This window comes from Strongylocentrotus purpuratus, unplaced genomic scaffold (assembly GCF_000002235.5).
Source record: "Strongylocentrotus purpuratus isolate Spur 01 unplaced genomic scaffold, Spur_5.0 spur5_scaffold_19, whole genome shotgun sequence".
NCBI classification, from domain to species: domain Eukaryota; kingdom Metazoa; phylum Echinodermata; class Echinoidea; order Camarodonta; family Strongylocentrotidae; genus Strongylocentrotus; species Strongylocentrotus purpuratus.
Window position 1 is genome coordinate 6,448,875 of NW_022145604.1, and position 14,346 is coordinate 6,463,220.

Genomic DNA, 14,346 nt, shown 5'->3' on the forward strand with positions numbered 1-14,346 from the left:
CTTAGTTAAGCCACAATGAGACGGACAATGAACTTGACAAATCTCGTTCATTATCCTACTGTGACTTAACCTGCGTGCAGTGCATTTTCACTAATGCACTCGCAAACATGTATTATTTGTATAAATTTCAATAGAAAATGGACTTTGTTCCCCAAAATAATTATTAATTAATTACTGGTCTCATTAGTACTTAACACAAATATTGGACAAAGTCCAGCAGATAGGGTGTTCAGGCTCCGTGAATGATTACATGTTATTGGCATTCTTAGGGTACCGTGTCACAGCCTCGCAACATGATTGTCTAGACTTTGAAGGAAGATAAATTGTAGATGATTAGCGTTGAAATGTTGTGAATGAACGATACTGGAAACTAACTGAATGAATTGACTCCTTGACGAAACCGGTAAGCCAGACTTCTCCAAAATATATTTTTGTTTGACATTTTGAAAAATGGTAGTTAGTATTAAATCATCTACTATAGTATGTATTATCATTCATTATATTCTCGATATAGCATTGGTAAGTTTGTCTTATATCATACCCCCGAATTAATAAGTTTCTTATAGAATGATCACACTGAAAGTGAATGATTATTTCGTTTAGCATGTCTTACTAGTGTTTTTATCTTGCATTTTCCACTCTTAATTTATACAATCTATATACCCTGTACTGTAAATGCTTTGTTCTGTATTGTTTTATTTTGTTTCTTTCGTTCCACAGTTTACTTGAATGATTTACATGTTCATTCTTCTTTTCGATATAGATATAAATTTGAGATTTGAAATTTGAAAAATATAGTCCAATGAGCTACAGTATAAATGAATCCTTTGGTCTCGATGTTGTATTTTTTGTATTGTTTTTTTCTTATAGGGGTTCTGGCGAGGATTATGCAAAAATTAAATGACAGTAAACAGGTATATTTTCTACTCTTCCAAACGGCCGTAATTATGTACGTTTCCGTCAAGATAGTAGTTCGACAATGCAGTTTTATTTTGACTCTATCCCTTTCCCCTCAATTTTATGACATCATCACAGTTCAAGCAAAAGATGGCGAACAATGACAGCCCAAGCCTCTTCACCGCTGCGGACTACGCCGTCTGCATCGTCATGCTCGTTGCTTCGTTCGCACTCGGCCTCGTCGCCGCTTTCATCGAACGCCGCCACCGTAGCCGACATCGGATAACCTCCGAACGCTTTCTTCTGGGTAGTCGTCGACTGAACGTTATACCCGTTTCGATGTCAATGACCATTCCGTTCGCAGCGGCGATTAATATCCTCGGGACGCCAGTTGATGTCTACATGTACAATACAATGTTTTGGTGGATATGTTTGGCTTACATTATCGGTGGCGCCCTCGTGTGTCGAATGTTCGTGCCTTTGTATTTCAAAACTGGAGTCGTTAGCGCTTTTGAGGTGAGACAAATAGAAACATTACATTTCTATAGAAATAACAAACAATTACTCTATTCTTACTCACCAATTAAGTTACGTGTGTTAGGAACATAAGTGGAGTATAAATTATGATCCCTTGCAAGACTGTACCACGACCACCCCCTCTCCGCCAGGCATGGACTGCCCTCCCAGACGACTATACTCTCAACATTAGGGACTTTTAGATTGAGTGGACCAGAACGGCGTGAACGTCCACTGATTATGCATGTCCATGGCAAGCCGTTTTAACATTTATTCAAGAATTGGATTCTTGATATCTAAAAACGAATTTGTTTTTTTCGTTGTTGTGGTAAAGCAATGATAATTCTTGAAATCCAGAATTGAATTCTTGATAATTATATATCAAGAAATAGAAATACATGTTAAAACGGCTTGTCATGGGCACGCTTGATCAGTGGACGTTCACGCCGTTCTCGTCCACACAATCTAAAAGTCCCTATTACTACCCCCGAATCAGATAATCCCTTCGGCAATCACCTCAGAACAATTAACTTCCACTAATTTAATCACCCCGTAGATTACCATTCGAAGGTGATTGTAGTAGATTTTAAAGGGGATGGCCTATATAGTAATCTGGAGGGGGGGGGGGGGGGTGCTTTTCCTGTGCGTGATGGTCCAAAGGGTATCATATTGTCCCGATTTGTTGAATTGTTTGAAGTCAGTTGTTTGATCCTCAAATCATATTTGGCTTCTTTTCATTAACAACTTGGATAAATAAAATACATGAGTGTCCTTCATTGAGTAGCATGGGGCTGATTTATATTTTATGTATAACTAAAATTTCAAGGCTTGTAGGCCTACTCTGATATAATTGTGAAAAAAGTACAATATACAGGTGTCAGTAAAATCATTTCCATTATTTAGCTTCAGTTATACATATTTAACACTTTTTTTTTATTTTTCATCTTTCTAAATGACAAATGTTTTAAAATCTATAAAATCATACTTCTCTCTAAGTTTGTCTCTGCTGTCTAGTCATTTTTTTAAAGATCACTTTTATCACAATTGCGTAGGCTGTTGAAGTCTAAATATTTTGTCTCCCTCTGTTTCATTTAGTATTTGGAGCTTCGATTCAACAAAACTGTCCGTGTGTTTTGCAGCCTGTTATTCATTGTACAGATGGTACGTAGCAAAAATTGAAGTTTTCCCAGGTACATTTTCTTCTTTCATTTTTTGCTTAAATTAAATTAAAATACAACACAAATTACGCTTGAAATCCTTTGACGTAAGTATTGAAAGTGTTGACTTTATTAATTTTCAAATTTGTATATAGACGAGAGGTATGTTTAGCTTTTAACATAAATTGATCCGAAATTTAATGACGATATGAAATATTATGTTGGATACCCTTTCAGAATGTTCAATAATGACCATTTATAGTATATACCCGTAAATACATGAAATATTGTAACATAATTCGTATTTCTTAAATTTATACAGAATTTACTTTTACAAATGATTGCTTGTTTTGATTATGTTTTCAGATGGTATATCTTGGCGTTATTTTGTATTTACCGTCACTAGTCATTCAAACAGGTGAGCACAGAGGCAATACAATTTCATTTTTATTTTCGTCGTTTGTCATATTCAAATAATTTTCAATACTTTAATCTATCATGAAAAATAATGTCCTAGATTATTTGTGTATATTTGCTTCTTTTTCCCTATTTTTTTCTTTCTGTATGTCAACCATTATCATCATATTTCCCACAATGGTGCATTCATTTTTTTTTCCGCTATTACTATTATTATTCTATGTTTATATGATCACTTCTGAAACTGGTAGTTCGTCATCATAACATAATACAAGTGGCTTAAAAAGAAAAATGATAAAATATAAATTACAAGTAAATTCGCAAAAGTAGCATAAAAAACTAAAGTGAGCATTTATTTTTACGCTATATCACAGAGGAAAACCAAAAAAAAATGTTTTATCAGTTTCCCTCATTTTCACAAGGGGTTTCTTACATTGAAAATTTTGCTTCAAACTAAAATACTGCTATAAGGATTTATATTCTACAAATATTTCTTTTGGTTTAAGAACGATTACCAAACGAACACTTTTGAACAAAGCTTTAGAATAGAATACATTTTCAACGGTTGCGCCCCTAGTTTAATTGATTAATATTTAGTTTTTCTTCCCAACAGTGACCGGCTTTCATTTGTGGGGTAGCCTTGCTATTGTCTGGGTCGTTGCTGTTAGTTACACAGCCGTGGTAAGATTGTTTGAATAAGAATGAACAATATTGGTTTATATTATGTAATACGCCATTTTCGTAATGTCATTGAATTTAATGCATAAACGTTAGTTAAGTGCCTTGTTACAAATTATTTTATTCACCTGTTGCGAATAATTGTATCCCAATAGTCAGAATCCGAATTGCATACATTGATTGTTGTTAGATAAGGTTAGTCATAATGTTTGTCCTACCTAGCATCAACTAATCTATGTAATTTGCATTCTTGCTGATGTGATAAATTATATTCGTAACAGGTGAATGAAATAATTTGTAATGAGGCACAGAACAAACAATTATGCAGTAAATTGATTATATTACGAAAATGTCCTCTTACCTTTAATGTATCGTTTCTTTTTTAACCGGATCATCAAAGACATCTTCTTTTTCTACGATGTGCTTTATACGAGTTTTAAATATACCTTAACGAAAAGCAGTTAGAACGCAAGTATACAAGTATAAACATTTAATAAAGAGCCATTTTAACAGAAAACATTCAATATCAAAGAGGGCGTATATCAATTTAAAAAACTCATGTGGTATGTCTTGCACATGTTTATATGTTGTTTAAAATCTTAGCGCTATTTAATAATGTAACAAGGATACAAGTAAACTTCTTAGCAGTATGCAGTGAAATGCAGTTTTATGCAATGAAATTAATTATAGGATCTTGTCTTTATAGGATCTCTATGAATTCATTGTTTTGCCAGTGTTTAATATGGAGATCAAACTTCCGCTTCTCATGAAATTGTACGAGCGAGTCTTATCCAGTATTAATCAATTTCCTGTTTCTTTGTGCTGTCTCATGTTCCTTGGCCTTCGTCATCAGGGAGGGATGCGAGCCATCGTCTGGTCAGATGTTCTCCACGCCATCGTCATCTTCTTAGGTCTCATCGCAGCTGTTACCATGGGAACGAACCAGGTTGGAGGATTCGGAGAGGTGATGCGGATCGCACGAGAGAGCGACCGGTTCAAGTTAGCCGTGTACGTCCTATCATGCTAGCAGACCTTAATCATATGATCTATTTAATGCTTTTTGGTTGACGTAACGTGAAACCGCGATTTGACATCTGCCAAAAGTTGATAAGATATCTCCATCTGTATAATTCAATTACATTAATGATCTATATCAATTTCTAAGGCCATTTGGAAACGAATAGAGGTGTTATATCATAATGTGATACAGGGAATATTGTATACTACTATTCAGCATGCACAATCTCTCTCCCTCCCCCTCCCCTTTCTCTCTCTCTCTCTCTCTCTCTCTATGTCTCTCTGTCTCTCTCTGTTTATGTATGTCTCTTTGTCTCTCTGTCTCTCTCCCTCTCCCTTTCTCCCTCCCTCCCTCTCTCTCATATTCTCTCTCTCTCTTTCCCAATCTCTCTCTCACTCTAACATTTTCCTTCTTTCAGTTTCTCTATCTCTCTCTCTTTCCCGATCTCTCTCTCTATTTCTCTTTCACCATCCCTCCCTCCTTCTTCTCCTTGACTCATAACATAATAATACACGTGCTCTTCAGTATCTTGCATGCTTTATACAGACTACTATTATTTCAGGAGTCAATTTGACCGCTATTCCAATAAAAAAAAACATGTACGTATTCAGGTAATATTTTTTTGTTTGTTAGATGACTTGTAAATTTTGCAGTTAATGCTTCATGTTATAAATTAAATAACATCACAATTTTTTTAAGCGCTTAGAAACTGTACTTGTATACCAGCGCTATATAAATCTTAAATATTATTATTATTATTATTATATTATTTACCCAGAAAAATACGTTTTATAATTGCCAATAAACCAGCTATAGCCTATTACTAATGAATATTCTTTTCTTCTTTGCCGATGACCAATAGGGTGAGTTTCGATCCGACTGTCCGTCACACCGTATGGTCAGTGGTAGTCGGTATGACTGTCATCGTCGTCGGTACCATGGGAACCAATCAGGTGATCGTCCAGAAGTACCTCAGCCTCGAGACACAAACACAGGCCAAAATGTGAGAGAGTAATCTTCACAATCCTTAGCCGTCATACTAACCCGTTAGAGAAATATTGTCATGAACATGATCGCCCAGACGATCGAAAAGAGACCTTACGGCAATTTCAATAACCTTGTGCGTCGCCGCTTGAAAAGTGCATGAACATGACTATGACGTATTACTATTACGTAATCAGAAGATGATTTCCGCTGGCAATTCTACAGGTGATATTGGAATTGCCATTAGGTTGCTTTCTTAAAAAATGGTATGATAGTGATATACAGTAATAACTTTAAAAAAACCCTAAATTTAATGGTGTTTAGATATATATGTATAGTCATCGCCGTCGGTTCCAATGGAAACATTCAAGTTATTTTCCAAAACTACCTCAGCCTTTAGTCACCAACGCAGGCGACGATTTTAGAGAATAATTTTAATTTCATAACCCGTAGCCGTATTATTATTTCGAAATATCAATTGGTAAAGTAGTACTTATTTAAATTAAAAGCCCAAATCAGAATGTTCAAATATAATTTTTTTGGGGGTGACGGATCTGATCAAAGAAACAAGGTTCAAAACTCTTTATCGTATTTGTTTCCATTTTGACAGTGCCATCATGATATCGTCTCTCCTTAAAGTTATAGTAGTATCACTCTGTGTGCTGCTAGGCCTGATAGTCTATGCTGCATACAGCCTGTGTGATCCTTACTCTTCTGGAAAAATCTCCCAAATCGACCAGGTGAGAATTATGACAAAGATAATTGCGGAGCGGGGAAGCCCGGAAGGGGTAGTTGGCACAGGGGTTACCTCAACTTGGCATATTTTAATTACACACTAAGTAAACAAAGTACGACAATACTCTGTAAAGAGGGATGTACTCCAATGGAAAAAGAAGAAGAAGAACAAGGAAAACATGTTCAACATTGTGACGGCTGCAAGGTAGCAATTTTTATCCAAAAAGGAAAAATACACCCTGTTCTAACGTGATGCCCTTTTTGGGGTGTCAGAATTTCATGAGGATAGGGCCCCTCCTAGCAAACGCCAGCTAAACATTTCGCTCTAATACTAAAAATCTACGATTCGGTGAATAGCATCATGAATAATTAATATGTATCCTTCTACTGTTTGCTCTCATGATCCTCATAGTTGACGCTATTTTTCGTAATGGACTTATTCTCATCTAAGCCTGGCCTTCCTGGTCTCTTTGTGGCAGCAATACTGGCCGCATCTATCAGGTCAGTTGCGTAGCTACGTGCCCCCAAAGTAAAACTTATTTTAAAAAGGAAAAGAGATAAAAACAGACACAGCGTTAATAAACGATGAACTTTTTTCGCACATCAGGATGGACTCAACTATTTTATTCATTCCCCTTTTCATTTCGTGCCAGTTGGGCGATGTAATAATCGTAATTTCACTGTTAAATGTTTGAACTCGCCTTTAACAACGTTTAAAAGCATTAGAAAAATTACAATCTGAAAAAAGAACTTTTCATCATAATGCATGTATCAGCAACGATTCGAAGATTTTAATTATTGTTATCAACTTTTGTTGTTGTTGTTGTTGTCATTCGACAGCTCCTTATCGTCGGGCCTAGCTTCTTTGTCAGTGGTGACGGGAGAGGACATACTCAAAGCTTTCTGGCCCAATATTAGCCTAAATAAATACACTTGGATTCTACGTATTCTAAGTAAGTGCATATCTTTAAATAAATGAAAAGTATATTATTGTGAAACAACGAGTGCATTATGAGCACACCATTCTAAAAGTGATGGAATGAAAATTCTAAATTATCACATGAGTATTCAGGACTTAACACGTAACCATAATAACTATTAAGGCAAGGTTCTGAGAAATCAGAAAGTTACCACATTGAGCATACCTTATTTTGACACGGTGACGTGTCTCTTGTTTTTGTTTTTTGTTTGCTAAATTGTTGACGTTTTGCTTATTCCAGATGTGCATCTGGGCTTTTTAACGGTCCTCCATGAACAACTCTTCTATATTTGCAAGCTCAATAAACGTTTATCATGAATATTATCATGTTGTTTATTACTGTTCCTATGGTGACGGTATGTTGTAAGATATCAAAGTGGTTGTCGATTGCATGAAATTATCTTTTTTTTTCTTCGTCCACATACACAGCTTTGATTTATGGACTGATATCACTAGGGTTTGCCGCGCTTGCTAGTAGCTTGAACGAGAGCATTCTCCCGGTGAGTTATATGCATCGGTTATTTGAAAAGCTTATTTCCAAAAGGAGCTAAATCCACTTTTGATGAAAAGTGAGTTATTGATATCAGACCATTGTTCACTTAAGTTCCCGTCTTTCAACAAATTATTTACCTAAATTTTGGGAGCAATTATGAAAAAAATGCACCTTCTAATATCACTTTTCCTTGGACGCCTGTACAAAATCTGGTAAACAATTTCTTTTTTCTCTGAAGTTACAAAAATGGATTTAGCACCTTTTGGAATTAAACTCCTCATTTGTTTATCTCACTATAGTAGTCAAATAATAATGATATTGAAATTAATACATTTATCAATCCAAACGATTATGCAACAAATATTCACATTAAAGGATATAAGGTCCTGTAACGACGTTTACTTGCCTTATTATAAAACTGATGGAAGTACAAAAAATAACAAAAGTTTAACGAAATATTTTCCCGGAGTTATGCATACTTTTGTGATACAGGCTTGAAAACTCAACGTAAACTGACTAGATGCTTCTTCTTTTTTTCCTTTTTTTGGGGGGAAGGGTATTATGTAATAAAACGTTTTGATTGAGATATATGAAATCTCTACCTAATGTTTTAGGCCCCTTATGATATAATTTAAACTTTAAATTAGTATATGATCCACACAAAAAGGCACTAAGGACTGCTTGTCTGAATGGAATCAATTATTATAACTACTTTTGTTTTTTAAGTTTTACATCAGATAGATATTTAACAGATACTGTTTCTACATTCATTATCTTTTCCTGCAGCTAACTATTTCTTTGTTCGGAGTATTAGGCGGTATAGTTCTTGGTGTATTCACGCTAGGGGTATTCTTTCATCGAAGCAATTCTAAGGTTTGAAGATTTGATATTTCTTAATTCTAATTCCTGTCAATCCTGATATTTCAAGATGTTTCATTTTAACGTTTGTTATTCTATATAATTCATATAAATTGTACTTGTGTTTATTTTTAAATAAGATCTGGAAATAAAACTTGAACTTGAAGTTGAAGTTGAATCCAGATGCATTGAAATCAATTCGTCATATAGGAAATTACAGGAAAACCATCAAATATCTTAGAAGGGGGTGGGGGGGGGGTAACTTTTACATACCACAACGCCAAGATCGATTTATAATTGCTAGATATTTAAAATAAAACGTTTCGTGTAAATGAGACGGGAATGAAATTTTACGATATCAAAACACTCAGATCTACAATTATTAAGAGGTGCATGATTTAGTGCAATCTACGGTAAAATACTACGTCAGAAATGTCGTTGATTAGCATATTGAATAAATATCAAGGGACTTCATTACAATATTACAGAAAAGGGGAAAACACCGGTGTAGGAAAATAAAAGGACACCAGCAATCTATATCGCTGTCAAGTATTTTGAACAGTGAGACCTCCTCTCGGTAGCGAATTTGATTGATTGATTGATTGATTTTATTCGTCAAGTATAGTACATTGAATGCTTACATAAAGCAAAATGAAACGAGAAGATACATTGACAGGATAACCCATGAAAGCCGGAAAAGGCTTATTTCCAACGGGGTCCTATATACAGAGGCAAAATTTCGGTTTCGGGGGGGGGGGGGGCGGGGCGGTCGAATTTTCTGTTGTGAATATACCTTTGTATATGTTATTTAAAAAAAGAAAATCTGCGTTATCTGGGGAATATTATTAGGCGCTTTGACAGAGGTTATCCTCAAATCTCACGATATCTGTGTAGCAGAACATTTTTTGTACGTACGGGCGGTGTTTTTGTCTGGATTATTTTGCATTATCTGTGATACATTTTAAGCTGCTTTAATCAGCCTATACTTTAATTCCACCATAATTATCTGGGTATCACGACATTTACAGTTACATATCGAGGGATCAGTGACACAAAGACGTAACTCCATTTTGGCCATGTTAAGAAAAAGTGGCTTAAGTGTCACTAAGCACTTGGGCCTTGTCTGTGTTTCACTAGCCATTGACTTCAATGGGGTGTTGGGTGGAGTTAATTCTTTTGTGTTTCCTGGAAAGCCCACATTTTTCTGAAAATGTTGATAACAAATACTCATTTTGGCAAAATATGGAGTTACGTCTTTGTGTCACTGAACCCTCGATATAATATTTTCTTTAAATGAGGGGGTTGACTATCTATTTTTTCCTTTTGTGGATACGCCCTTGCATAGACAAATATTTCTCCGTTCTCCAGGGAGCATTGGTTGGTGCCGTGATCAGCCTCATCATCGTCGTGTGGCTAAAGCTCGGATCCACGGTCTCATCCTCCGCGTCGTTAGGCGAGGGCACCCACCTGGTCGTGGACGGGTGCACGGGTCTCAATACCACGACCATAGCAGACGACGCCGTGAAGGCTACGGGGAAAACTGCGGTAACTCTCTTGATCACAACGGCCGCTCCGCAAAAAAGGTATACAGGGCGGATCCAGAAATGCCCAAAACAGAACTAAACAAAAGAAAAACCTAACCAACTAACCAACCAACCAAGAAATAAACAAACAAAAGAACATGAACTGGGGTTAGAAACGTGATTTCGGGAATCCCAACAGACCCGGGGGGAGGGGGAGGGGGGGGGGGTGGGGTGGGGGGAGGGGGGGGGGGGGTCCCGGAATCTATAACACTTTGCAAACCTACCTTTTTCGTCTTTTTGGTATTCTTTCTAATGATAATATAAAGCTGTTGTTATGCATATTTCTCCTGCGTTTCTCTTCTATATACGTATTCCATCTCATACAAAGTCACTCATACTTGTCCGCTATCTTTCTCTTTCAAACCAGGCGATTTTTAGCAGGCTTATACCGTTTATCTTACCAATACTACGCACCAATAGGACTTGTTCTTACAGTTGCTATGGGCATGATTGCTAGTGCAGTTTCAGGTAAATCACATTTATTTTGTCTCTTACATTATATAATTGATTAGTTAACCTATCAAACACAATATCAGAGAATAATCAGAACTATTACATCAAATAAAAAGATAACTTTATTTTATGAATTCAAATAGCCTACACTGTTAAATTCGCTAGTAAATGTGTGTGTATGTGTGTCTGGGTGGGGATGGGGGTATTTTAAAACAAACGAAGGCTTTTTTTTTTTATTGCAGTAAAGACATCGCCCCATTTCGGAGCCTTGGAACAGGGGCAGTGTTCCGATAATCTATGACAAGCGTCCCCCCCCCCCCCTCCCCGAGCCCGAATGAAAACAGTGTTAACACAGACTTACCGCTTTAAGTATATTTGGCTCTGAGTTTTACAAAGTTGTTTCTCTTTAGAATGATTGAACTATTATTTGTTATTTTGTTATAGTTCGTTTTAATTATGTCATATATTCATTCCATATCCCTTAATCCACATGTTAACTTATCAATCTATTTATTTATACTTTTATCTAAGTAATAATACGTTTGGTGCTATTTCTTAGGTTTTGGGGATCCATCGACTCTCGATCCTGTTCTGAAGTTATACCTAGTAGACTCATTTCTATGTTGTTTGCCTGTGTGTCTCAGAGATCTAGTTCGAAGGGACGGTCTACAAAAGGAATATGAATATCCCGACAGCGTAAGGACGACTAAATTCATTTTATTATACATCTAACCTCTTTTATTATGGAACTCATTTGATTGCTAAATTAGTGAATTAATAATGCTGTTGATAATTTAAAGATTCTTATATTATTAAGATCCTCTAGAAATCAAACGCTGAAGGAGCACTTGTGCATATGATATAGAAAACATAAAAGCATATGATTTTATGAACAAAAGAACGACAGGAGCAGGTCAGATCATTCAAAAATGAAAGAGGAAAATTATTTATATGCCCAATCAAACGAATATTTCATAGGAACTAGAAAAGAGAGAATGACATCATTGTTGTTTAGCCTTTTGTCGGCCCTTTAAAATATTGAAGCATAAAGAAATTTAATAAAAGCCATTGATTACGCATTTTGTAATTGTATGCAGTGTATAATAAAATACCTGTTGCGAAGTAATTTTATAATCAGTACAAAGACGACCAAAGTATTTTTATTTGATTTTGAAGCAAACTTTTATACAGAGGCGTATATGAAAATCCGGCCATTTGAACAATGGCATCTGTTTTTTTTGCTCGTAAAGATCGACGTCAAACCGTCAGAAACCGAAAAAGAATATTCAGCGGATCCGGAGTGCCATTCACTTACAGATATCCGGGAAGAACCGACTGAAACTTCAGATGAGGAATATCATCACCCCGACAGCGTAAGGACGATTTATTTCGTTTTATTTACATATAACCTTATTCTCAGTGGAAGTCATTTGATGGCTAAGTTACTGAATCAATGATAATGATAATATATTATTTTAAGGTCCCAAATGCTTTTGAAATCAAACACTCAAGCATAGTCTTGTGCAAAAGCTGAAAATAATAAAAACATCTGCGTCATGCATAATTGAACAACAGAAGCAACATAAAACACAACGTAACAAAAATGAAAGACAAAAATTATTTATATGCAAAATCAAACAGATATTTCAGAGTAACTAGACAACAAAGAATGAAATCAATGCTATTTTTCGCTTTTCATAGGCCCCGTTTTTTTTATTCTATCCATCAGTTTATCAATAAAAGCCATTGGTTAGGCGTTTTGTAATTATATTCAGTATATAATTAAAAACCTGTAGCGAAGTAATTTCATTATCGGCGAAAAGAAGTTAAAATGCAGTTCACTTCGATTTAGAAGCAAACTGTTATACAGAAGTGTATATGGATCCGGCCATTTAGAACACTGGCATTATTTTTTCTTCTCATAAAGATCAACGTCGAACCATCAGAAACCGAGAGGGAAGATTTGGTGGATCCGGTGCGCCATTATTTTACAGATATCCCGGAAGGACCGACTGAAAATTCAGATGTGGAATATGAATACCCCGACAGCGTAAGGACGATTTATTTCGTTTCATTCACATATAACCTTATTTACAGTGGAAGTCATTTGATCGTTATATTAGGGAACTAATGATAATGATAATATATTATTTTAAGGTTCCAAATGCTTTCGAAATCAAACACTCAAGGCATAGTCTTGTGCAAAAGATGAAATAATAAAAACACCTGCGTCATACATAAATGAACAACAGAAGCAACATACAACACAACGTATTCATAATGAAAGACAAAAATTATTTATATGCCAAACTAAACAGATATTTCAGAGTAACCAGACAACAAAGAATGCAATAAATGCTTTTTTTTCGCTTTCATACGCCCCCATCTTTTTAATCCATGCATAAGTTTATCAATAAAAGCCATTGGTTAGGCGTTTTGTAATTATATTCAGTATATAATAAAAAACCTGAAGTAATTTTTATCATCGGCGAAAAGAAGCCCAACGTTAAAATGTAGTTCACTTCGATTTTGAAGCAAACAATTATACAGATGGCGTATATTGATCCGGGAATTTAAAAAAATGGCATAATTTTGTTTTCTTCTCATACAGATCAACGTGGATCCATCAGTAACCGAAAGGGAAGTTTCGATGGATCCGGAGCGCCATTATTTTACAGATATCCGGGAAGGACCGACTGAAAATTCAGATGAGGAATATACAACTACGACGTGGACGTAATTGCAAATTGAAATAATCTCACGTACCTTATGTTGCCTATGCTGACAACGGTAGGACAAGGGTCGGGGGCGGAGTATTTTGTATGGATGCTTAGATCTCTCTCTCTCTCTCTCTCTTTCCTTCTCTCTTTATATCGCTCTCTCTCTTTCTCACCACTCCAGGTCTCCCTCTCTTACACCTTTCCCTTTCTCTTTCTTTTTAAAAAAAAAATTGAATTTGATCAATCAATTTTTATGAAATGTTTATAGCCTATGTTTGATTTATTATGTAATATTTTGTGTTATTTGAATTTGAATCGCAATTGTATTGTTTCTTTGTGAAATGGATCGCAATTCAGCCATTGCCCGAGACGATATTTTTAATAAACCATTTCTATTCTAAAACAAACTGACAAGCAATGGGCATGCTCGCCCCTAATGCTAATATGGCTCAGTCATATGGATTTCAGCTATGATGTGGTTCAATCATATCATAGGAAAGCCGATTCAAGCCGATTGAAGTGAACAATAATTATTTGAAAGATTTTCTAGAAAGTTTATCATTTACATGCAACGTAAAAATTAATTGAGCACACTGTGGGAATTTGCTATAAATACACGATATACTTCACATTACTTTCAACATTCAACAGACTAGATGTTGTAGTAAAGAATATATTTTTATTTCAAACAGATCTTCCATTCTAATAGTGAAAAATATGCAGTCTTTGTAAATGAAATATGTTACACATTATATAATTAAGTTGATCATATAAATGCAAACACTTGTTATGAAAAATAAGTTGTTTGAAATGATCATTGTTTTGATACTGTTTGAGAGTAAAAACCATGAACCAACG

At 35.5% G+C, this 14,346-nt stretch overlaps 1 protein-coding gene across 1 annotated transcript; it reads left to right on the plus strand.

The window, feature by feature from the left end:
• Positions 1-940: 940 nt before the first annotated feature.
• On the plus strand, positions 941-13,516 carry LOC100891748 (sodium-coupled monocarboxylate transporter 1-like). The gene is made up of 17 exons (XM_030990134.1): positions 941-1,413; positions 2,509-2,574; positions 2,937-2,988; positions 3,601-3,668; positions 4,519-4,673; positions 5,546-5,686; positions 6,278-6,407; positions 6,815-6,903; positions 7,243-7,355; positions 7,811-7,881; positions 8,661-8,747; positions 10,101-10,315; positions 10,683-10,783; positions 11,328-11,464; positions 12,019-12,141; positions 12,696-12,818; positions 13,380-13,516. The coding sequence occupies exons 1-17, from the start codon at positions 1,021-1,023 to the stop codon at positions 13,506-13,508; spliced, it is 2,193 nt and encodes a 730-aa protein (XP_030845994.1). The 5' UTR covers positions 941-1,020; the 3' UTR covers positions 13,509-13,516.
• The last annotated feature ends 830 nt before the right edge of the window (positions 13,517-14,346 follow it).